General features: G+C 39.1%; 1 protein-coding gene across 1 annotated transcript in view; it reads right to left on the reverse strand.

The window, feature by feature from the left end:
* Positions 1 to 3679: 3679 nt before the first annotated feature.
* Positions 3680 to 26065, reverse strand: part of myo10l1 (myosin X, like 1) — a 39523-nt gene continuing 17137 nt past the window's right edge. Inside the window, 42 exon segments of the mRNA XM_083527542.1 lie at positions 3680 to 5541; positions 5727 to 5918; positions 6410 to 6886; positions 6976 to 7099; positions 7684 to 7820; positions 7945 to 8152; positions 8399 to 8696; positions 8780 to 8903; positions 9087 to 9244; positions 9954 to 10148; positions 10252 to 10394; positions 10520 to 10575; positions 10729 to 10822; positions 11174 to 11269; positions 11596 to 11839; positions 12252 to 12375; positions 12912 to 13343; positions 13345 to 13459; positions 13461 to 13762; positions 13853 to 13903; positions 13906 to 14010; positions 14012 to 14143; positions 14146 to 14154; positions 14873 to 14980; positions 15077 to 15203; positions 15287 to 15411; positions 15729 to 15809; positions 16108 to 16216; positions 16368 to 16450; positions 18599 to 18667; positions 18850 to 18942; positions 19100 to 19166; positions 19678 to 19778; positions 19966 to 20112; positions 20423 to 20541; positions 20958 to 21087; positions 21487 to 21593; positions 21680 to 21764; positions 21902 to 21915; positions 22157 to 22281; positions 22499 to 22627; positions 24574 to 24761. Coding sequence (XP_083383668.1) covers positions 5437 to 5541; positions 5727 to 5918; positions 6410 to 6886; positions 6976 to 7099; positions 7684 to 7820; positions 7945 to 8152; positions 8399 to 8696; positions 8780 to 8903; positions 9087 to 9244; positions 9954 to 10148; positions 10252 to 10394; positions 10520 to 10575; positions 10729 to 10822; positions 11174 to 11269; positions 11596 to 11839; positions 12252 to 12375; positions 12912 to 13343; positions 13345 to 13459; positions 13461 to 13762; positions 13853 to 13903; positions 13906 to 14010; positions 14012 to 14143; positions 14146 to 14154; positions 14873 to 14980; positions 15077 to 15203; positions 15287 to 15411; positions 15729 to 15809; positions 16108 to 16216; positions 16368 to 16450; positions 18599 to 18667; positions 18850 to 18942; positions 19100 to 19166; positions 19678 to 19778; positions 19966 to 20112; positions 20423 to 20541; positions 20958 to 21087; positions 21487 to 21593; positions 21680 to 21764; positions 21902 to 21915; positions 22157 to 22281; positions 22499 to 22627; positions 24574 to 24761 — 5928 coding nt within the window. The 3' untranslated portion in view covers positions 3680 to 5436.

Genomic DNA, 26065 nt, shown 5'->3' on the forward strand with positions numbered 1-26065 from the left:
TGCTGCGGTGATGATTTTCCAATAATTTATTCCAATAAAGCATTTTGTAAAGCCAGTTACAAAAAAAAGAAGAAAGAAAATTACTCTCTCTTAAACAAGCACAGTCATATGATATTTTTTAATCTTATATAGAATTACATAATGATAATGAGGAAGATTTAAATGTAGGCCCTTTATTGGCTGCCTGCAGCTTAGCAAGGGTCCCATTGTAAAGAGTGAGAGAGATAGAATCAGTCAACCATATGTGTGTGTGTGTGTGTGTGTGTGTGTGTGTGTGTGTGTGTGTGTGTGTGTGTGTGTGTGTGTGTGTGTGTCTCTTGCATGCACGTATTTATGTTAGGGTGCGTTTTGTTATAATGCGGCATTGTAAAAAAAAATTGACTGGCTGTTGAATCAGCAAACGACACTGCACACACACACACACACACACACACACACACACACACACACACACACACACACACACACACACACACACACACACACACACACACACACTTCAATATATTATTTCCGTGCTTTCATATCTCTCATCACAATCTCAGCACCCATACCAAACTACTGCTGTTCAAGCTATAGCTGGAGTGCAGCAAATCACTATCAAATCGACCTCCGTCCGTCCCACTCCCTCAATCTCTCACTTAATGTCTGAAAAAGAAATAAATACACCAACCCACCTTACACCCGCCCTCCCAATAAGCACACCATAATCCTTAATCTGTACCGTAAATAACAATCACAACATCCAGACCTATACATGTATGCTTATTTTTCCACAATCAGCATAATAACCATAATCCATAACCACTTTTTTTGTAGCTTTAGTAAAAAATCTTTGACATACACTCGAAAAACTTGCATGACATTGACAAACAGTTGCATATCAAACAGCAAAATTACACAGGTACTGGTTTGAGATACAGTTGTTTCATATTTATATATTTTATAATGCAAAAACCCCATACAGGCATACGAGACTCTCACACTGAACCGGTGAGGAATAAGAGTCGGTGATATGAACCTAATGTGTTTGTATTTGTTCAGTAAAGTATATAAGTATATATATGGGGTCTTTGGGGGAGGTCATAATATTAATTAGAAGTAGAAGAAGAATAAAGGAGTGTTAAAAATAATTCCAACAATAGCAGACATTAAAACTGCTGATTATTTCCTATAGCACCACACCTTTTATACCACAGCACCACGCAAACCTTTTTATTTCTTTTCATTATGACACAGCATACGTTTAGTTGTTCTATAATTCCATTTAATATTGGGAATCATCTGTGACACAAGTTATCACGTACATTATAGCAGCTTTTACTATTCATTACCTCACTTTCCTTTTTACTCTCACCACCCTGAAGGCATTCTCATGTCAGAAAAAGTTAGTTGCGGCTTCAATGCCAAGCACTGACACTGTAGACTCCTTCCCTATAAATGTAAAATAAACATCTACTCAAAGAAAACTTCAGTATATACAGTGGGTACGGAAAGTATTCAGACCCCCTTAAATTTTTCACTCTTTTTTATTTTGCAGCCATTTGCTAAAATCATTTAAGTTAATTTCTTTTCCTCATGAATGTACACATAGCACCCTATATTGACAGAAAAACACAGAATTGTTGACACTGTTGCAGATTTATTAAAAAAGAAAAACTAAAATATCACATGGTCCTAAGTATTCAGACCCTTTGCTCAGTATTTAGTAGAAGCCCCCTTTTAATCTAATACAGCCATGAGTCTTTTTGGGAAGGCTGCCACAAGTTTTTCACACCTGGATTCAGGGATCCTCTGCCATTCCTCCTTGCAGATCCTCTCCAGTTCTGTCAAGTTGGACGGTAAACGTTGGTGGACAGCTATTTTTAGGTCTCTCCAGAGATGCTCAATTGGGTTTAAGTCATTGCTCTGGCTGGGCCATTCAAGAACAGTCACGGAGTTGTTGTGAAGCCACTCCTTCGTTATTTTAGCTGTGTGCTTAGGGTCATTGTCTTGTTGGAAGGTAAACCTTCAGCCCAGTCTGAGGTCCAGAGCACTCTGGAGAAGGTTTTCGTCCAGGATATCCCTGTGCTTGGCCGCATTCATCTTTCCCTTGATTGCAACCAGTCGTCCTGTCCCTGCAGCTGAAAAACACCCCCACAGCATGATGCTGCCACCACCATGCTTCATTGTTGAGACTGTACTGGACAGGTGATGAGCAGTGCCTGGTTTTCTCCACACATACCGCTTAGAATTAAGGCCAAAAAGTTCTATCTTGGTCTCATCAGACCAGAGAATCTTATTTCTCACCATCTTGGAGAACTCTATGCGGGTTTTTCATGTGTCCTGCACTGAGGAGAGGCTTCCGTCGGGCCACTCTGCCATAAAGCCCCGACTTGTGGAGGGCTGCAGTGATGGTTGACTTTCTACAACTTTCTCCCATCTCCTGACTGCATCTCTGGAGCTCAGCCACAGTGATCTTTGGGTTCTTCTTTACCTCTCTCACCAAGGCTCTTCTCCCCCGATAGCTCAGTTTGGCCGGTTGGCCAGCTCTAGGAAGGGTTCTGGTCGTCCCAAACGTCTTCCATTTGAGGATTATGGAGGCCACTGTGCTCTTAGGAACCTTAAGTGCAGCAAAAAAAATTTTGGAACCTTGGCCAGATCTGTGCCTTGCCACAATTCTGTCTCTGAGCTCTTCAGGCAGTTCCTTTGACCTTAATGATTCTCATTTGCTCTGACATGCATTGTGATCTGTAAGGTCTTATATAAACAGGTGTGTGGCTTTCCTAATCAAGTCCAATCAGTATAATCAAAAATTTCTGGACTCAAATGAAGGTGTAGAACCATCTCAAGGATGATCAGAAGAAATGGAGAGCACCTGAGTTAAATATTTGAGTGTCACAGCAAAGGGTCTGAATACTTAGGACCATGTGATATTTCAGTTTTTCTTTTTTAATAAATCTGCAAAAAGGTCAACAATTCTGTGTTTTTCTGTCAGTATGGGGTGCTATGTGTACATTCATGAGGAAAAAAAATGAACTTAAATGATTTTAGCAAATGGCTGCAATATAACAAAAAGTGAAAAATTTAAGGGGGTCTGAAAACTTTCCGTACCCACTGTATATATTTATTAAATAAATAAACCCGTGATAGTAAACCTGTGATTTGCAAAGAGAGTAATTTGCAACACCTTCCGACCAATCAAAATCGAGAAGTCAGAAACACCATGGAATAAAATCATAAAATACTGTATCACATATGCCATGAAGGCTAACTGCTTTAACATGAGCGTCAGACACACAAGGAGTTTGGTTTAAATGTATGGTTTAAAATACTGTCCCACCAAGGTTTCATTGGATTTTTTTTTTCATTGAGTGTGGGGGCTCTTTAGTGCAAAAGATATCATGAAAATCCCCCCCAAAAAAAACCAACAAAGCAAAGTAAAATGTCTAAAAATAAAAAAGATATTTTTTAAGGAACCCATGAACATATTGGTGCAGCTTGTTACTTAAAAGTGAGCGCAATTTCTTGGGTACAATTTGTTATTGTTCCAAATAATTTCGATAATAAAACCATAATAAAACAAGATTCCTAGATGTTTTTTACCAGTTACCAGACATTCACGAGTCCTTATAAAGAAGTTTGTCTACTTGGCGGCCATGTTGATGGTGCCCCTCAGGAACAGGTGAGACACTATGTGTAAAAATTAAGCTGTTTTTTTTTATAAATCGTTTATATGATAATAAAACAAACATTAACATCTCTGCTGTAAGTTGCCTTCATTTGTGTGATTATAAATAAATAACTAAGTTCAAATATAAGGATGAATGAATTCATTTAAATGTATATTCGTAATTAGTTTGTTTCAATAAAGCTGCTTTTTGAAAATGTCCAGTGTTAAATGTAAAACAATGAATGAATAATGAATTGAAAATGAATCTTGCAAACGTTTTAATTTTGTAGTAGAGCTATACTTTCTGACTTCTGCCACCTTCCATATTTCTCGCTTTATATATTATTTAACAAAAAACAATATTTTTAAGATCATGTATTTTGCTTAAATTTTTTATGAAAGTGCACCAAGAAATGATTAGCTATCTCTTGCTAACTTCTGCCATATTTGCACATTGCAGCTTTAACAACATGGAGGTGGAAAACATCCTCATGCTATGATTTAAATTATAAATACTGTTCGTTTAATAGCGGTTGTAAGTAAATAGGCTATGATTGCATTCAAAAGCACCCTTCCTTTTTAACCGTACACCAACTTTTATCCAAAGTTACTGATAAAAGTCAGCATTTAAAGCAGAAAATATGTGCGCTGGTTGTGTGAACGTCCCCAGTCTAACACTGGCCTTGCTTGGTGTTAAATACTGAATCCTTTTTTTTTTTTTTTTCAGCAGGAAGTTGTTTTGGCTTGCTGTACTGGGAGACGTGGAGGTATGTCGAGACTTTTAAAACTGTTGTGTATTCACACTGGTCCTTTGCCTGTTTGTGCTTTGGTGTGTACGATACAGGATTTTGATTTATTTGTTGCACTTGCTGTATAAAATATATATTCGATGATAAATGAAAAGTGTAGTGTCAGTAGATACTGACATCTGAACAGTCACACTGTCACTGTAAAGTGGCTCTAATGGGTGAATTCTGAGATCAGTATAAGCAGTTGAGTTAATTTGAGTTGTGTTGAGAAGCTGAGATGAACAGTGATGAGTTGATTTGAGTGGATTAGAGCTGACCTTAACTGTGATTAGTTGATGTTCTTATCAGTAACCCAGAGATAACCCATGATGAGTTAAATTAAGCGAATCTGAGCTGGGATTTGTGTGGATCTAAGCAATTGAGTTGAGATAAACTATGATGGTTGATTTGAGTGAATCTAAGCTAAACTGAGTTGATTAGAGCAGATTTAAGTTAAAGTGATTTGAACTTGAATGGACTAGACATGAGTTGCATTGATACTTATCGGTGATCAATAAATAAATAAATAAATACATACATACATACATACATACATACATACATAAACACATGGCTGCCAGTAGTCTTGGCTTTTACAAATGGCTCGCAGTGTGACTCTTATAGAGGAGTTCAAGTTTCTGTCCCCGACATGAACCAGCAAATTGAAATCAGTTCAAACTGTAGCAAAGCAGCACAAACTTGTACGACGTTCATCGAGAACATGACAAGATGAAATTGTGAAAAGGACTGGATGAAAGAGATGACTTTTGAAGTGATGGAGAAGGCCAGAGGGGTTCACATCACAGGACTGCAGAATTTGTTGTGCTTTGTAGCAGTGTGAATACGTTTCACCGAATAAACTGTGGTCCAAATGTGTTTCTCGTTCTTCCACTTTCCACTCTGTGTGTGCTCATAATTCCTAGTTCAACACAAGGACTTTATTTTCTCGCTGGTAACTTATCGATCACAAGGCCAGAGCCAAATGGCTGGTTTCGATCACCTGATCCAAGCGCTGCCAGTGCTGGTGACGGACATGACGCTACAGCGCTTCTTGACGATCATGTTGATGTAGGCCTTCATGATCTTTGTGATCTCACCCACCTTTAAGCACACACAAGGACAAACATCAAATACTGAATCATCTGCAGTGGACGAGAGCTTAACAACATAAATGGATTAAATACAGTTCATGAAAGCGACTTTAGTTGTTTGTTTTTAAGAACAGGAGATTCTGTAACTCCCGTATTAAAATATAGAGTACAGGACAAATCTGCACACAGACTCACCCGAGGAGTCTCGAAAAACATCTCCCTCTCATCAACAGTGATTTTGTAGGTGTTGGGCTGAGGGGAACCAAAGAAGACGATATGCTCGTACTGGAAGGTCTCGAGAGGTTTGGGTTCTCCTCGCTTATACACAGACACATTCTCTGCACTCACTCCCAGCCACAGGTCATGAGGGAAACCTCCTTCTTTACACTGCACACACAAAAAATTACATTATAATGTAGTGTAATAAAATATATCTGATGAAGTATAATTTATATATAAACATATTTTATATATACTTTATTTAAATATAATCTTTAATTTAATTATAATAAATTTAATTTGACGTTATGTTGGATTTCTGTGTGAGATAATGTTAATAATGATTAATTAAAATAGACATAATAATATGGTAATATGAGATATAAGGGGGTAAAAATATTTATTTATTTATTTATTTATTATTTATTAAGTGTATATAATAATAATATTATTAATAATAATGAAACTTAAATTTAATTCTAGACTTCATCTTCATCTTGAGGTCAAAGTGCACCGAAGTAGACGTCTTTAATCTGGGCTACTTTAATGATGGGGAAATGTGTAAACGGGGCCCAGTGCTACATTAGTACTGATATAAAAAGATTGAAACGCAGTAGTTTGCTGTTATTGTTCATTCTTAGACCAACAATAAGTCTCACCTCGACATCGAAGAGCGTAGAACCATATCCGGGCCACTCTTTAATGATGGTCATGTAGCTGAGCATAGCCTGGTGTTGAGGCATCCCCTGCAGGCGGTTCCACTTTTCCAGGACGCTGGTCAGAGTGGCCGACATCTCCTCCTTAACAAACATCTCCAGCATCTGTTCTTCCTCGCGTTGCTTTTTCAGCGATCCAGTCTTAAAGCTGCGCCTCAGAGTGCCATCCAGGAAGCTGGTCCTTCTCCTTTCCAGCGTGTGAGCTCCTGGGCCTATGCCTGCAACTCCCACCCCACCTGAGCCAGCGACCTTGGTGGAATGCAGGATGCGGGTGCGGAGGCGGCCCACCGGATACACACTGCTCAGGCTCCATGGAGTTCGCGCTACGTCTCCGTGGATGTACTGCAACCGAAGTGCGGCCAGATGTTGCAGCGTCTCCTCGGAGGCCGGGAAATGGCCGCTGATCAAACTCTCATGAGCCTGAGAGGAAAGGGAAAGGCGGGATATTCAAGAAGAATGTTCATTAAAAAACAAAGATAACTAACCAGTGGATGTTATCGGAAGCTCACCTGTTCAAACATGAAGGCAAACTCCACCCCTTCTTTGGGCATGCTGTCCACATCAAGGAAGCAGTACAGTTTAAAATAAAGCCTCATGGGACCTTCCTCTTCTTCTTCTTCACTCCCTGCCAGTCTGTGATGGTCATTAAAACAATCAGATTATCTTATGATACATATAAACACTGTGTCCTGTAAACAGGCTTTCAAAGAATTACTAAATACATGTAGTCCCTGACTTACAATGGAGTTGCGTCCTGATAACCCCATCGTAACTTCAAAATATTTTAAGTCAAACCCACCCAGAAGTCTTAAAGAATGGTGACCAGTATGGGGTAATATACTGTAACTTGTTTATTATTTAAATAATTTAGCAAAACAGGGCAATTTACAGTACCGTAATGTTTAAATTTTACAGTATATTTGTATGTGGCAGTGAACGCACGGACAAGCGCTGGTTCGCATGTGGAGGGCAGAGCCAGACAAAACAAGTGGTAATAAGCACACATGTAGCTGATAAGACTATCAGTGCACTCTGTTTCAGTGTCTGGCGATAACGATATAAAAGAGAGAGACAAGAACTAAAATTGTGTTTTCATTATCATAAAATTATCATAAGATCGAAAAATTGTAACTCAAACCGTCGTAACTCGAGGGCTGTCTGTATGTACAGTGCATATTGTATGAAATAGTCTCTGAACCGGCACGGAGTCTGTGCACCTTTCAAACTTGGCGAGTACGTCTGCTACGATGATGCGGCTCTCGATCGCTCGGCTCTCCACCTTGTTGTGTTCAAACAGGGAGAATAAATTCCGGCTGTCATCCATCGCCAGACCTCGTATCAGCTTCTCCACAACCTTGGCACCCACAAGCACACCCAAACAGATACACAATCAGGTGAAAATTTCATAATCGAAAATTATCATAAAAAGTAAATGGAAAAGCACAGAACCACTCCCCCCCCCCCCCCCAACATCTCACCTCTCCTGCAGTAGTGTGGGAGTTGATGGAGATCTTGCAGGACCCTCCTCCATGGCAGTACACAGTGGTGGACATCTCACGTCTGGTCAGCAGGGCGGCGATCTCCTCCTGCGATGGCACATACTCCCTTGTTTTGGTCTTCTTCAAAGACTCGCTGATAAAGTGGGCGTATTTTTCGATCTCTGTGCCAGGATAACGCTCTCTGACCCTAAAAAGGGTATCACGGTTTTAATTACTGACAAAACCATCGAGCCGAGTGTTTTGCTACGTTTATGTCGGATCAGTTGAGAATTTCAGGTGACTGTATACTACTTTGTACTATGTTTTCTTTACAAACATTTATCCATTAGGAGCTTTCGAGATTGATACCTAAAGCAATATTTATTTATCTATTACAGCGCTGTTATATTCCCGATTCTGATTGTAAGGTGTGGCAGTGTAAGGCGTGTCTGACCTCTTGAGGTGGAAGCGCAGGTAGCGCAGGATGGCGCGGCTGGGCAGAAACGTACAGCTCATACACGTAAGCAGGTGCCAGTGGGCGCGGTTGCCTGAGCTGTTGGGCTGAGGCACGTGATTGGTCTGTTTGATCAGCTGACAGTAGACCTCATCTCGGAGCGGTTTCAGGTCATGGCAGGTCTGCAGGATGCCCTGGATGATGGCCACTGGGTCGGAGATTATCTCCATCTCTTGCAGAGAGTTAAAAATCTTCACCGCCTCGTCCTGCAGGCTTCCGTAGCCCTTCTCTTTTTGCACTGAGGGATGGAGAGATGGAAGCAAAATTATGCGGAATGAACTCACAATCAGGAATTTCTGACATTATGTAATATGGTCTTACAGCTGGCATTGATTTCTCCGTATTGTAAGGGCAGAAGGGGCGAGTGCAGCGGGTGCTGGGTGTAGCGTAGGATGGGGTTTCGGCGATACATCTGCTCCACCGCCTCCGAATTCACACTGTTCTCCTACATGAGAAATGAAGGTAAAACAAAAAAAAAGGGTAAAAAGCAGTTATAGCGATTAATTACATAATAATATAATAATAAAGCATAGAAGTGAACATCTCAATAATATTTTTAATTATGGTTTTATTATAATAATATATTCTTACTGCGATTTGGACCAGAAAACGATTTCCTCAATTTTACCTTGATGTCTCGAATGAGCTGCTGCGTCGGCGTCTCGATGGGCGCCTTGTTCTCAATCACACCCTGAATAGCCGAAACCCATCTCATGGCCTCGTTCAGCATTTTGGTGTACAGCCAGTAGGAATGTTTTCTCCCATGAACCACGATCTTCCAGTAGCCTACAAATTGCACACATAGACAAATTTAACCCATAGCAAAAGTGTAATTATTAAATCATATATTATGTATAACAAACTATTGCTGTTATTTGTTTATTCCAGGGATTCCCAAACTTTTTTCTGTGAGGGCCACATAATTTTTCCTTTCTTTAATGGGGGGCCTGTTCGGTCTGTAACATACTGTAAAATAATACAGAACTTTATTACAAAAAAACTAGTACTGAATCATTTAAATGTGCTAAATGAAATCAATATGTATATATATATTTCATATATTGTATATTGTTCATTTGATTCATTAATAAATATAATTATATAATTTATAAATTCTAAATATACATATTATATATTTTATTCTCACGTAAAAAAAAAAAAACAGCACGTGGTGACAGTGATTCGCCTCTAGAGGCCGCTCTTGTAATGACAGCAGACCGGAAAAACTATCGATTCTTGCTGAGAGCAAAAAGTTCCAGCAATCTATCGGTGTCTCGGCCTCTATTAATAACTAAGGTACATTTTAGTGTAAAAGACAAACTTTATCATTAAATACAGATTTTATATGAGTAAAACATATTTTAAATGACAATTTCAAAATACGTCTCTGGTGTTGTTCAGAGGGCTGTTCCAAATGTGAGGGCGTGCCGTATTTCACCCGCGGGCCGTAATTCTGTAATTTATTTATTTTAAATTCAGGGTCAGGCCAGCTCACCTGTTTCTTTGAACACCTTCTCATCAGGTTGGACTACAGAGCAGAGGCTGTTCAGCACTAGCGTTCCCATCTTGGATGTGCTGCGCTCGGCTGATTTGTAGTAGTCCAGAGAGTTGTTCGTCAGAATAAACCAGCGCTTCTTCAGTTTCAGCGCGCTGCTCTTGGCTCCGGTCTTCACCTCTTTATGCAGCCAGCCTGGTTTACAAAGAGAAGAAAATGTTTGAGTCACCTCAGAACCTCTTTCAAACTCTTTTTATTACAAATCAAAATAGTGAATTGCATTGCAGGTAGGACTGACCTCTAACCAGAAACTCCTGGCCTTCGACCTTGGCGTCCCCTTTGGGCTTCTGCAGGAGGCTGATCCAGTGGTGCATCTCCTCTGGAAGCTCCGTATTGCAGTGGATCACTCGATTCGCTGTTATGATCACAAACGAATTGGGCCTGTTGGGGGAAAAAATACACACTTAACATACACAATTTTGGAGCTGCATGAACAGATAAAGAAGGCATACTGACCAATCAAAAATCAGAATTCAACAGAGCTGCAGTGGATATTAAAGACTCACCGGTCCGGATTGTCAGACGCACACACGGAGTCAATCAGTCCGACATCCAGAGTTCCCTAAGAAACAACGATATAAAAAAAAACTCTGAAGGTGGACATCATCAGAATATCGCAAGTTCGCAATCAGCTTGATATTTTAATTTATAGTCAATCAAAAAACACACAAAATATACTGTAGTATGTGAAGCGGATTTGAAACAATCTACGTACTACGGCGTTTTTTGGGTTCGCCTGCTCGTGGGACATCTCCAGCAGTTGCTCAGGGATTGCAGTGTGAACCCGACTCAGCACCGTAAACCAACCACTGAGACACACACACACAGTGATAACAGTTATCATTAATAACAATTAAGCGTTAAATAGAACACAATGGCAGAAAATTAAATGGCTACACATTGCACAGAAGCAGTTTGAAGTCAATTAAGGACAAAGTGAAGACATTAGTAGGCCTTGCTCTTGCTCACATCATTTGATCACCCTGTGTATTGCCTCTTCAAGAAAAAGCATCATCTCTCTTGTCTTCCTTATTACTCCATACTCCATTTTTTAGATGAGTAAACATGGAAAATGATAAAACGATGCAGTTGTTGCATCATCGTACACTTTTCATGAGGGACAGATTAAAACTCATTGTAGAGCTGGATCATGAGTCTACCTGGCATCTTCTGGTGACTCAGCAAACACCTGATACGTCCGTTCATCCGTCACAATGTTCAGTGCGTTCTCCTTCTCGTGGTTGTCGACTATCTCCCTGAATCAAATATCAGAAGGTACCGTGTTAAATTGTGTAACACAAAATAGTCTATTAAAGTGTATATGTTTGTGTAGGACTTTACGCTGCATGGATTGATAAATTGTCATGGTCAATCAACTGTAAATGATCGCAGTTTACGATTAGTAATAAAATACTCATCATACTCATAAAAATGTATTTTTTTAATAACTATATTTTCTTCTGGAAAGAAAATACATATGTGGCAAAAGGTTTTTCAACACCCCAAAGACCATTTCAACACTCCAATCAGGGTGCCAATTATTTTGCAGCTTGCTGTTTAGAAGCCTAGTCTGTTTCCTTACTTGGCTGAGCGAATGTCGATGGTGCCCTTGAGCTTCTCCTCGCTATCGTTTTCGAAATACATGAGTTTGGAGTCGCGCAGCACAAACCAACGCATCTTCCAGTTCCTGCGCGAGAGCGTGGAAAGTCCTCCGCCTTTCTTATAGAGCCAGCCTGACTTCAGAGACTCCTGCTTGGAGCGGAACCACATGAACGTCTCGTCCTTCAGCACACACCAGCGCTTTCGCCACGGGATCATCAGACCCGCTACAGAGAGAGAGAGAGAGAGAGAGAGAGAGAGAGAGAGAGAGAGAGAGAGAGAGAGAGAGAGAAAGAGAGAGCAAGAGAGAGAGAGAGAGAGCACGAGAGAGAGAGAGAGAGAGAGAGAGAGAGAGAGCACGAGAGAGAGAGAGAGAGAGAGAGAGAGAGAGAGAGAGAGAGAGAGAGAGAGAGAGAGAGAGAGAGAGAGAGAGAGAAAGAGAGAGCAAGAGAGAGAGAGAGAGAGCACCGAGAGAGAGAGAGAGAGAGAGAGAGCACGAGAGAGAGAGAGAGAGAGAGAGGAGAGAGAGAGAGAGAGAGAGAGAGAGAGAGAGAGAGAGAGAGAGAGAGTGTTTGCTTTCAAGCAGTAAAAGTCTGACTTCACAATATCCTACTACACAACATCTGCAAAGTCACTCACCTTTCATATAGAGGTAGCTGTGAAAGTATGGAGGCCCGTTACCATTCAGAACATTGCCTTTCCCGTTTGACAGCTCTTCATCTGTGTCAGCGAGACCATCATGTTCTTCATCACTCTCCACATACTGACACAGAGAGAGAGAGAAAATGTTTACACCAAATCAAGTGTGTATAAAGTCTAGATTGCCCATTACCAAAATAAAAAAAATAATGATATAATAATAATAATAATAATAATAATAATAATTAATAATAATAATAACAAATAAAAAATTTAGAATAATAATAATAATAATAATAATAATAATACTTATTATTATCATACTTTTACTTATACAGTGCATCTGGAAGGAAAGTATACATATATAGTATATAGTTTTTCATTTTTAATACATTTTCAAAAAACTTGGTTCACAACCACTATGTGCTACTGATTATTTCTGAGCCCTTATTTAAAAAAAACATTAGAGGTTCAATCCTAAGCACCACCAAGCTGTTATTTTTGGGCAGTTGAGCTGGGAATTGCAAAAAAAAAAAATATATATATATATATATATATATATATATTTTTCTGTGTCAATGTATATGTAATAAATAATAAATAAATAAATGTTCTGTGTAGATTTGTATGTATGCATGTAGAAACGTATGTGTGTGGTACCGAATCTGAGCTGCGATTATATGACTCCTGACTGGCGTTGGTGCAGGTGGACTTGCGCGCATGCTCCAGGTCATTTGCGGCGTTGCTGCTCTGACCGTCCTCCAGCTCGTCCTGATCATAGTCGGACTCTGTGTCCAGCGGAAGATGGTAAATTGGCTCCTCGGTTTCGGTCAGCCTGCTGCCCCGATCTGCTGCCTCACCCTCTTCCTCATCTGCCTTTTTCTCCTCTTTCTCATGCTCTACAGGCTTGGACACGCCCTTCTCTCCCTCTGGTTTGGAGATGTCCTCGTTCACCTGTGCCGGCTCTCCTGGGAGTGGTGGAGGAGGAGGAGGTGGAGGAGGAGGTGGGGGAGGAGGAGGAGGAGGGGGAGGAGGTGCAGGGACGGTTGGAGGAGGAGAAGGGGAAGGAGGAGGTGCAGGGGCAGTTGGAGCAGGAGCCAGCAGCAGGTGAAGAGGACGGCAACGTGCCTTCAGCAAAGGCGGGTGGAGGTGGAGGCAGTGTGGCTAAGATCTCCTGATCAGGAGGCCCCTCAGCCGGAGGAGGGAAACAGACAGCGAGACTCGACCCTCCACTGCGACGAACTTTCAGACGCAGTCGGCAAAGCCGATGCCTCGGGGGCCTTCTGCTCAGGTTGAATGCCAGCGAAGCTCTGCAGGTCAAGCAACTGAGTGGCGACACGGGACGCCTGCTTTTTTAGCCGCAGAGCCTCGGCATGACGACGGAGCCTCAGCTCCTGCCTTGAGCTCTCACACAGCTGAGACACGCCGTCCTCCCTCTGCTTCTGCAGCCGCTCGATCTCCCGTTCCAGCCTCAGGATCTCCTCCATCTGACGTCTCTGCTCCTCCACAGACAGCTGAATAGAAACCGTGTAAGACATACAATTCACTGCATCTTTCAGGTAAGTTTAGCATTTATAGATATATAATCTCCTCCTGCTCACCTGAGGACCTTCTGCTGCTTCATCCTCTTCTTTTTCTTCATCTCCTCCTTTTACCTGTTCTCATCCAGCTCTTCTTTTTCCTCTTCTTCCTCTTTCTTCCTTTTCTCTCCTCTCTCCTCTCCTCTTTCTTCCTTGTCATCTCGGAGTTTGCGACAACCTGCCCCGGCCACCCTGCCCACGTCGGCACCTCTGCAGGACGAGCGCGGCCGAGCGTTTGCGTACGAAACGTCGGCGGTAGAAATGCGCTCTGTAGTTCTTCTGGATGGTCACAATGCTGGACAGAGCTTTTTTTTAAAGTGGCTTCCTGGAATGAGAGGACATGTGAGTTTTACTTCCTGAGGAAATATAAACAGTGAGGAGCTGCCGACATTCTCACGTTTTTATAGGTGTGCATTTATAAACAAATAAACGTTATCAATGAAATCGTATATAATATGATAATTTATTTAAAATAATTTATTAAATAATAATACAGAATAATGCATTAAAATACAGATATTTTATATTTTGTATTTGCCTTTAAGGTCCCCATTAACTATTTACACTATTTATCATTACACTATTTATTTATTATTATTAAAAATATTAAAAATAAACACTCTTTATACAGTATGAGAAAAAGAGTATTATTGTTTTTTTTAATGTTTAAATAATAATCATTTATATTAATTTCCGCAACATTAATAACAAGTCAACATTTTTTTTTCATATTTTATTCTATTTTGTAATCATATTTAATAAAAACAAAACAATGCCTATTGCTCATAAATGTTCAAAATAATAAGGCAATTAGTCTTTTACAAAACCCTAATTAATATTGCATATTTGATGCTATTATTCTTGTTTAATATTCAATAATAAAATAAAAAAAACTCAAATATTAGAATATTGTAGTGTTAAATATTAGATGTTAGATATTTCATTTATTCTATTTTCTATTTCATTTTAAACAATTAAGATTTTAAGGGTTTTGTATTTTAGATCCCAGCATTAATCTGTGTGAATCTATAGAAACACACACCTCGCTATGTAAGAGAGCAGGTGAGCTCGGATGATCAGACCGGCTTTACGTCGCACCTCGTCTCGCTCCTTCTCCAGTCTCTGCTCCAGAGACTCCTTCATAAACACCTACAAGTGGGAGGAGAAAGTCTCCGAGTGAATCCCTCACGCATTAAACCAGAAACTGGTAAAAGTAAGCAGAAGAAAGAGACGAAGGTTCTTCACCTTGGTCTTCCCGAGCTGCCAGTCTTTCTTGGTGTGGTCGTTTTTGGTGAGCAGGTCAGTGCACCTCTTTTTCTCATCGACATCAGCCGCCCCTGTTTTCCCGCCTTCCTTCAGAATAATCTTATACCTTCAAATGTAGGAGGAAGCTGCAAGTGAATAAACTGTCTGAGATTATACATACTGTTTTTACATTTTTACTAAACTCAGTACCTGCTCAAGAAATCTTTGAAAGTGCGTCTGACAGGAAAGCCCGCACGCCGGATCTTCACCGTCTCCAACATTCCTGAGTAGCGCAGCTGATTCAGAACCACCTCTGGGTCAAACCTGTTTGGGGTCTATGGAGGTAATAAAAAAAGTAATGATTCAGGTGATTCAAGGTTTATTCAAAATCATAGCTTGTTATGTTTCCTAAGAGCTTTTAGCAAAATTTCGCACTTCGGACTTCTTCTCTGAATGCTAAATATAAAAATACCACTTGATTTCGAACTTCACCGTAACAACATCAATCTAAAAAAAAGTCTGTAAATTTGGAGCATCTGCTGCACAATTCCCAGTAAAATTTTTAACTTTTAGTAAAAGTTTTTTTAAAACGAATGAATAAATGACATTAAAAAGGGGTCAAAACGTTCTTCAGCAATCTCCTATGTCTCACCTTGTCCATGTTGGGTTTGATGCAGCGCACGAAGAAGGGGTTGGACACACTGAGAGTGGCCATTAAAGAGTGCAGAGAGTCCTGAGTGACAGGAGAGAAAACCAGTCACATAAAACCACACACACACAATCGGATCCGAACAAGAACTAACCAGAACCAGTCACCATTTTTTATCTGGATCATTTTATATCTGAAGATTTGATTTGAAACACCATTTCGTTTTGTGATTATGATGCCTGCGTCTTCCTGGAAGAACCTATGTTGGACTTTTGACATCTACTTTGTCTTTTACCATACACATATATGCAAACTTTATAAAATAAAGGACCATCTACGTTTTTCTCTTGGAGAACTGTGGAGAAGGAACAGGAGCACTCACTCTAAACTGGGAGCTCACAGTGGGTTTCTTCCGGGCAGTGCCCATCTTCAGGGTTTCTTCATTATTCCTGCTGCCCACTTGCTCAAACAGGTCATAGATGAAGTCCAGCCTGCCACACACACACACACACACACACACACACACACACACACACATACACACACACACACACACACACACACACACAAACAAAATGATATACATAATCATGACATGATTCATTGCTTGTATAATTTACGTGTATTGTGCAGAACTCAAACCTGCTGTCCTTCAGCATGTTCAGGATATCGTCTCTAAATGTATCTCTGTTCTTCTCCAAGATGCCTCTCACGTCATACAAAACCTGCAGAGATGATGCAAATCCATAAACAGAGGAAAAACGTTCAAAGACATTAAGAATAAAAGAAAAATTTGAGCTGTCTCTCACTAACACCTTTACTTTACTAAATTGTGACATTTTAGCAACTTTCACTGTGGTGAGGGAACAATGTTTAACATCTATTAACTCACTTAGGTCTGATACCTTTCTGCGATCCTGGAGATGTTTTGAGATCTGTTTGAGAAGTCAAGAAGCTTTTATTGTCATTTCTACCATATAGACGCAGTACACAGTGAAATTAGATGTTTCTCCAGAACCCTGGTGCAACATTAAACAACATAGAGCAACATCACACCACGTAGAGCTACGTAACAGAACACAAAGCTAAGGACTACAGTAAGTGTCCTCCCCACATAAAGTGCATCGACGTATACACAAAACACACAAAATAGAAAATCGCAAAAACCGCAAGAGCAGCGGTCGAGAGACGCAGAACAGCATGTAAACATTATAATAAGATTAAATATAAATATATCGGTGGAATGAATCTGAGATGAGTAATGAGTGTGTGTTGAGTTCAGGACGAACAGTTTTGTCACACACAGTTAAGTGTGTGTGTGTGTGTGTGTGTGTGTGTGTGTGTGTGTGTGTGTGTTTGTACGGTTACACTATATAGTTCTGCTACAATAATATGTGAGTAACATGCATGCACACGTTTGCATTTTTTGAGATAATCAAGTTGTTTTGTAAGAAAATCGTCTTTGAAATCCTTGAAGTCCTTGAAAGACAATGAGAAATTTGTTTCATGGATTGTGTAGACCAGCGTCTTTGTTACAACACAGTTGTGAAAACCATCCCATTCATAGGTTCATTCATTTAAAACAATACACTGATTTACATTTGTGTGACACTTTTTGTTTTAGAAAGGCTGTTTATGAGAGTCATGTATAGTCATTGTCATGAATGGTCATGAATATGGATGTAGTTTCACATCTTGGGAGATAATGACCACCAAGTGGAATGCCACTTTGGAAACTGAGAGAAGGAATTTTAAGGGGGCTAAAACATTCGTATTGTTTGTAGTCAATTTACAACATAAATACACAGAACACACACTTTTTTGTCTTGCACTGTTTGCACATCAGGCACTTTACATGGCAAGGACAACCTACTTCAGACCTTAGCTCTGTGTTCTGTATGTAGCTGCATGTCAGGTGATGTTGCTCTATGTTGTTTGATGTAGCACCAAGGTTCGGAATAAACATCTAATTTCACTGTGTACTGCATCAGCTACTGTATATAGAGTTGAAATCACAATAGGAACTCCTTGATTTGACTTGACACCTCAGTGGCTTACCTGAAAATAATTCCTGCTCAACTCAACATTAAGTGTTTATAACATAAAGTTTAAAATACGGTCCTTCTTATTTCTGCACAAATAATGGAGAATTTTATCTTCTTGCCGTAGCTATATGAAAATAAACTCGTACAGGTTAAATTTTCACTTACAGTAAAAGTCTGAAAGCAGCAGTGAATTCTGTCTCTAGAGTATAACAGTATAACTGTTGGTATAAGAGGGACAAAATAGTAAAAACGTTACTAGGGGAAAGGTCATGAGTTTAAATCCCAGCACCACCAAGTTACCAATGTTGGGCCCTTGTGCAAGGCCCTTAAGTACTCGTTTATATAAATACAATAATTGTACATCACTCTGGATAAGGGCATCTGGCAAAGTGCCATAAATGTAAAAAAAAAAAAAAAAAAAAAAAAAAAGGCAAGATGACAAATATTAAGTTTTATCATTAAAATTTTTAAACAAAGGAACTCGAATAACACAAAAAACTCACAGCAACAGCTACTATTTGCCAAAACGTTTATTCTAAGTGAGTTTCACTTGATTTAATCTTGATTCAATGTGAAATGTTTGCCAGTGGGAAGCACACATTCACCTGATGTGATAGATATAAATGGAGGTTGTACAACGTTAGAATATATAAAGCCTTCAATCAAATACAGAGATAGAGAGAGACAGAGAGAGAGAGAGAGAGAGAGAGATAGAGAGAGACAGAGAGAGAGAGAGAGAGAGAGAGACAGAGAGAGAGAGAGAGAGAGAGAGAGAGAGAGAGAGAGAGAGAGAGAGAGAGAGAGAGAGAGAGAGAGTCAGAGTCCCACCTCTCCAGCATAGTGCTTTATACCAAACTGATGATCTGCCAGTCGAGGCTTCACGTAGTATGGGTTTGTCTAAAGAAAGGAAACAACATTAAACACTTCCATCTGGTTTGGCACAATCCAAAGCTATCTATTTAACATGTATGTCCATGTGTGTGTGTGTGTGTGTGTGTGTGTGTGTGTGTGTGTGTGTGTGTGTGTGTGTGTGTGTGTGTGTGTGTGTGTGTGAGAAAGAAAGAAAGAAAGAAACTCACCGCATGCCGGCTGTGCAGTTTCTCCAGCAGAGTGAAATCAGTGCCTTTAGGGAAGCGGCTCTCCTCATTAACCAGTGCCAACATGCCCAGTTTCTACAAACACACACTCATTCATCTTCATGTTGTTTAAACAGCACAAACCCTCACTTTCCAAATGACTTACAGAAATTATGAATTGCCCATCAATATTTACAAAAAGATTTTCAGCTAAACTGAAATGAAATGTGGAAGTGTGTATTTTATCATTTACCTTCTCAATCAGATCCAGACATTCTGCATTGTCCATCCAGTCTATGGCTTCCCAACGAATTCCCTCCCTGTATACACACACACACACACACACACACACACACACACACACACACACACACACACACACACACACACATATACACAAGATTTCTTTATAAACACTATGTTACGTTCATGCTATAGCTATGATCATAATCACATTTTTTTTGTAGTTGATATATTAAAAAAGTTCTAAAATTATTGGCACCCTTCAAGGAAAGAGGATGGTTTATATCAAATAAATTTCAACAAAAAAGGTATTTTATATTTTACAAGATATAATAATAAAAAAAAAAAACTTCTGTCTGCCAGATAATTCAAAATTTTAATTTCTTTTTGAAACCCATGAAAACCACGTCCTCCGGACTAAAGAGTAGAGGGACCACCATCCATCTGGCTTTTTATCAGCACTCAGTTCAAAAAGCTGCATCTCTGATGGTATGGGAGTTCAGGGCATGTGGTTATATGAAATATATACCTATATATATATATATATATACACCTGCACTGTGTGTGGAAACATGTATAAATCTTTACCTGTTGTACTCGAGCTGCTCCAGAGAGAAAATGTGTTTGTTAAAATACTCCTGCAGCTTCTCATTGGCGTAGTTGATGTTGAACTGCTCGAAGCGGTTCACCTGCAGAATGAGTGGATGAGACGTGTGTCAGACATTCCACCTGTCATTTATCGCCCCTGTTTGTATACATGACTGTCGTGTATTGTTGTTTTGTATGTGTGTGTGACATTAGTTTGTTACTACAACAAGTAATATTTGTAATATACACTCCATTTAAATGCGTGCGTGCGTATGTCTGCGGGCTCACCTCGAAATTCTCGAAGCCGAAGATGTCGAGAATGCCAATGGATTTGAAATTGTCTCGGCCGTTGATCTTCCGGTTGATCCGCATGATGATCCAGGAGAAGCACTGAGAGTACAGCGCCATGGCAACCGAATCCCGTGAATCTATCGCCTGATCATCGTGAGAAGGAAGTGATAAAAGGAGAACGTGTAATGACTGAGTTGTGTGTGTGTGTGTGTGTGTGTGTGTGTGTGTGTGTGTGTGTGTGTGTGTGTGTGTGTGTTCATGAAGGAATGTTGCTGCAAATATGCAGAAGCAGGATTTTGAATGTATCTGATCAGGGTTTATGCTGTTGCAGCATATTTGGCCACTGATTGGAAATCATTTATGAGTAATTAAAGTTGATATACACATTTTTCTGACGTTTCCTCACGCCGAAAGTGTGTTTGTTTGTCATTTCATTTTGTTTAATGTGTTGTACCTGTTCTATAGTGAGCGGAGAGCAGATCTCTTCTCCCCTCAGGATCATAGAACGCTGAGTCATCACTTCGGACAGCTGGAACGAGTCCAGACCCAGAAGCTCACTGACGTTAGTGACCACTATATAGAGAAAAACAAAAACCATGATTCTCTTGTTGTTCTTCATACAAAGGGGTTAAAGAGATTCAAACCCTTTCACTTGATTTTGCTTGATACCATAAAACCAATAACTTAAACAATTGCTTGGCATAATAGTGATAATAATAGTTATTATAACAATCATTATAATCCTAATAATAAAAATGAATATGGATTAAAATGTTCTAAATTATAAATTATACTTCTGCGGTAATGTTTTATTTGATATTTCGGTCATTTTAAGGCATCAAGCCATAATATTTTAATATAATCACAACATTAGTTTGACATCTTCAACATATTTAACTCATTTCTACTCAAAATAAGTACATTTCCTGTATCATCCTTCAGATTTTTCTCAGTCTAATGTGGAGGTAACGTGGAGGTAATGTTCACACCCTGCTTGGTGGTGATCTGAGCGCCCCCAGCTGTCATAAACTCAATGTTGCCCATCTGCAGGACTCCAGACAGCAGCTTGAACATGTCTCTGATCTCCTCCTCACTAAACTCCAGCACCTTCAGAGCTTCCTAAAACCAGAGAAAAAGAGAGATGAACCATTGACAGAATGTGTGTATGAGTGTGAGTTTTGGGTCGTAAACTGTGTACCTTTAATATGTTTCATTCGCCAGTACATTAGTGTACCTTTAAACAAAGACTGATGGTCAAGAAATGGAACTGTGAATGAACTTTTATGTTAAACATGTTTCTGAAATGGGGATAAATGAGTCATCTTGATGATATTCCATTAGCAACAAGAAAAAGAACATGTTGGTTCCTTTATTTGCGGAAGTAACCTGCATAGAATTGACAGCACTTTCGTGTTCTTTATCAATCTGGCAACCACATTCACATGTGCATTACGAAATCCTTAAAAACTGCATCTCTGAGCATCATAAAAACCACTGAAAGTCTGATGTCTATCTCACCATGACGCTGTCATAGAGCTTCTTATCATCCAGGTTGCGGTCCTTCACGCATCCAGACTGATTCAGGTAGTGAAACAGCTCCGGAGGTTCGGCCAGAAAATACGTTTCTGCACCAAAGGTCGATCAGCTGATTAGACTGAACAGTGTGTATAATATATTGTGTGTGTAGTTGTGTGTTGCTATGCTGATCCACCTTTTTGCCCCACATCAGCACCGGCCAGCAAAGCGTAGAAGATGTGATAGTTTCTCTCTCCGGGGTTCTGTCTCACCACACGGTTCTGAAAACAAAAATCAAGTTTAGATTCTTAGTGACTTTTACTCTTAGTGGGAATTATACATACCTCAAACATGGGGATTTAGTGGTCATTTAGTGGTCATTTGCCCTATCAGGGAAATAAAAGGCTGCTTGAGTTACCTTTTCAAGCAAATCTAGATGAAGAAAGGTTAAGGAAAAATTTCTTTAATTTTGGACAATGACTACTGTGTAAGTACATCCTGATGTTTCCATGGTGTTCTAATGATTTAATAGATTATATACATAGGTATATATGTACATAAAGCTTCAGGATTATACTTCAGATAAAAATACAATGGATGCTGCTTCTAACTAAAATAAAGTATACACGTATATATATGTTTTATAGTGTTAATGTGTAGGTGAGTAGGATACAGTCGACGATGCAGCCTCCTTGGATGTTTCCACTCTGACAGAAATGAAGTTGGATGAACTTTCCAAAGCGACTGGAGTTGTTGTTGTAAACTGTCTTGGCGTTTCCAAAAGCTTCCATGATCGGACTGGGGATAGCAAAATGGGCAGAAAAAAAAAGGAAGTGAATTTGCATATCGAGCGCATATATAAAGCGAATTAATTAGCATTTGGCTTTTACATTTACATTTATTGCATTTGTTTGTATTCTATGTGCAACTTTTGATTTATATTCTTCCTGCATATCACATCTGTATTCATGCTAACAAGTGTTCATCTGCATTTATCATGTGTTTATCTGATGACCTGCTCTGGACGATGGCTTGCTCTACGCAGGCGGTTTTCTCCGGAGCACCCGCTGAGTTCTGGCTCATCACAGACAGGAACTGCAGAAGAAGTTTAGTGCTCTCAGTTTTACCAGCGCCGCTCTCACCACTACACACAAAACACACACAGGCATTTATCAGGCATAAGTTTTATTTGTCCAGTGATGTTGTTAGTGTTAGTTGTTATCCCTGAGGCACTTCGGGGAGCAGAAGTAATGAAAAAGAAGTAATGAAACTCGGCTTTCAGGCCTCAAGAGCTAATAAAATTATAACACAACAAATAGCTTTTAATAGATTTCACTTGTTGCTAAAACACAACATCTGAGCCACAAGCCAACAACATAACATTTTGTGTTTTCTTCGATTGGAGGCGACTCTGTGCAGCTGGGGATGTTTCTCAACGGCCGGGGGATCCTTGAAATTACGTAGTAAGAACAGGAGCTTTGAGGATTTGGATTTGGACTGTAGTTAATGCCAACAGTCTGCTACACTGACTCAGGACTACAGTTTGCTTCTAATCTCCATCACTGCACCTCAACATCGCTTAGCTGTAATAAACGTACATTCGGTGCCACCCAGATGAGGACGGGTTTCCTCTTGAGTCTGGTTCCTCTCAAGGTTTCTCCCTTATGCATCTCAGGGAGTTTTTCACTTCACCACAGTCGCCACTGGCTTATTCATCAGGGACAAACTTACACTTATAAAGTACATCTTATTCATTATTTATTACCACATTATCTGTGTAAAGCTGCTTTAAGACAATGTTCTTGGTTAAAAGTGCTACACAAATAGAATGAATTAGGTACAAATCCAGTTACTGCTAGCACATGGACCACATTTTTGGATGAGGTACTGTAACTCTGAAGGGAATAAATAAATAGATACAGATAAATTTCCCCCTTTGTTCGGAGGCATACTGTAAAAAATGTATCTGTAAAAAAATAACAAAACTTAATATGATAATATTATAACACTATACTATATCACAGCTTCAGAGCATGAATGAATGAAGGGAAATAGACCCTTGTGTTAGTCTCGCCCCTTTAACGCATGGTAGTAATTTGGTAAAAATCTGAAAATATCAATAATTTTCAAAAACAGTTATTTTAAAAAACAGTTGAGCTACTAAATAAATTAAAAATATACTACTGTAATATACAGTAATCCCCCGTTTATCGTGGTGGTGTCGTTCCAAAACCGCCCGCGATAAACGAAAAAACGATAAGCGGACGCCACCCCAGAAAATGCTATTTTATATATACAGTACTGTACTGTATTAACATTTTACTTCATTTTATAATCAATAATTATATTTTTATTAATACATTTCCATCAAAACAATTCCCTATACGTTTTTTGGTCTATGCCATACAATTCTACTATTCGTTATTAACACTGTAGTAAACTACAATATGTAGTATGGATGATACATTAATAATAGGTAATACTTTATCTCAGTTTTGGAGCTTTTTTTTTTTCGAGCATTTAGTTTTTTTTTGTGTGTGTTAAGACCTCTTAAATGGTGTAAATGTGATAAAGTTGAATGTAAATTTGTTTGCCCCATAAAAAAACAGTAAGCCTTTGTGTTTTTTCTCTTTATTAAATTCACTGTGCAGAAAGTCCACTTAGTTTTATTCTGTTATGCTCCAGAACTGAGATTTGAGCCTCTCATTTTTAATATATTACATGGATGGGTGGATGGATGAAAATATACCTGTTTTATTCTTTACCCATTTTAATAATCTAAAACCCATTATAATAATCATCTCATGGTCTATACCTTATATGCTACACAATACTAGTTTTAATACAATTTACTGTAGAATCTACTACACCATACTATTTTAATTCTACCTGAACATAATTATACTACATACTGCTTCTCTACATCGTAATGAACTGTACTATATCTCAGCTTTGCATTATGATCGATTGAATCTCTGTCCGCTCCTAATTCCTATTGCAGGATGTGAAGTATTAGACATTTGTATGCAATTCTGCCGACCAGAAAAGTTCCCGTGTGCTGTCAGATTGCGTGTTTGAATAAAAACATACCTTATAAGCACACATTGGCTGTCGTGTCTTTTCCAGAGGCATCGGTAGCTCTCATTGGCTACGGCGAAGATGTGAGGCGGGAGTTCGCCGAGGTGATGTCGACTATACAACTCTACTGCTGAGAGATCAAACAGGCCCGTGATCTGCTTATACGGGTTCACCGCTGCCAAGATGGAGCCGATGTTCGTCTGAGAGAGAAAGAGAAAGAGTGAAAAAGAGAAACTTGCTGATTTTTTATTGTCATTCCTGGTTTGCATTGTAACGAAATTCTTTTCCAAATTAAGTTTCATTATTTGGGCAATTTCAGTTATTGGAATTATTATCTAATGGTATCTATTGGATAAGAGAATGTGTGTGTTTTTTTTTTTTATAGATTATAGCTCATGTAGCCATAGTCATCAATATGATTCATTTATTATAGCATGAACGCAGGTGTGAATACGAGTTTTGATTTTCCTAGAACGAAAATCACAACTGTGTACCTGAGAAATTAATATAAAATTCATTAATTAATTGAAAACGTTAAAAAAGAGAAAGGAGGGTATATTAAAGGGTATGAATGGTATGGACAAAATAAAGAATACGATAATTATACATTGTACAAATGTTTTACAAAATTTAGTAATAAAAAACAATCTAGAAAGCAATACACATTCTGAAATTGAATAAATAAATAAATAAATAAATAAATAAATAAATAAATAAATAAATAAATACAGTTAAATGTAAAACTTTTAACATTTTTTATTTAGTAACAAGAGTTTTTACTAGTATAAACAGATATCAATTGTCCATCCCTAATAACACAAAATTGTTGGCCAGTTAGTATATCCCCCTAATGCAAGTGAAATAGAACACTTTAGAAAGTACTTTTTCAGGGTGATACCAGTAACATGCTTCACCCGTTGTTCATTTTGTTCTAATAACAATAAATCATTGAGTGAATTATTCCTCAAGTGAATCATGTGTAGAATTTCATTATCAAACCAGCTTAGAGAGATAAAGCTGGTCAAACGGATCTGTAGCCACTAATTAAAGTGAATTGAGTGTTAAGGGCCTTGGTCAAGGGCCCATCTGTGGCAGCTTGGTGGTTGTGGTATTTCAACTTCCGATTTAGAGTCTTAACCACTGAGCTCCCACCGTCCATCATTTAACCAAAGAGTGAGTACATTATATAATATGAGTGGACCACCAACTGACTCCTCAGCCATCCCTTTAATACAACAATGTAATTCCATGCATGCAACAATCCACAGCATCAAAAGCAGATCTCTGCCCAAAGTTCAGCCAATTTAACAGCATAAAACTCTCAATCTTGGTGCTTATCAATGGTGATTTCCTCAACCAACCCAAATATGTTCCCCATCAAATAAAACCTCCAAAGCTGATGGTGATCCTCTGCTTATCACGTTCAAAGTGAAAAACAGAATAAATTATATCAAAAATAAGAAAAAACAAAGATTCAAAACACTATTGTATTTTCTTAAATATC

The sequence above is a fragment of the Silurus aristotelis genome (genome assembly GCF_946808225.1).
Source record: "Silurus aristotelis genome assembly, chromosome: 2".
Classification (NCBI taxonomy): Eukaryota; Metazoa; Chordata; class Actinopteri; order Siluriformes; family Siluridae; genus Silurus; species Silurus aristotelis.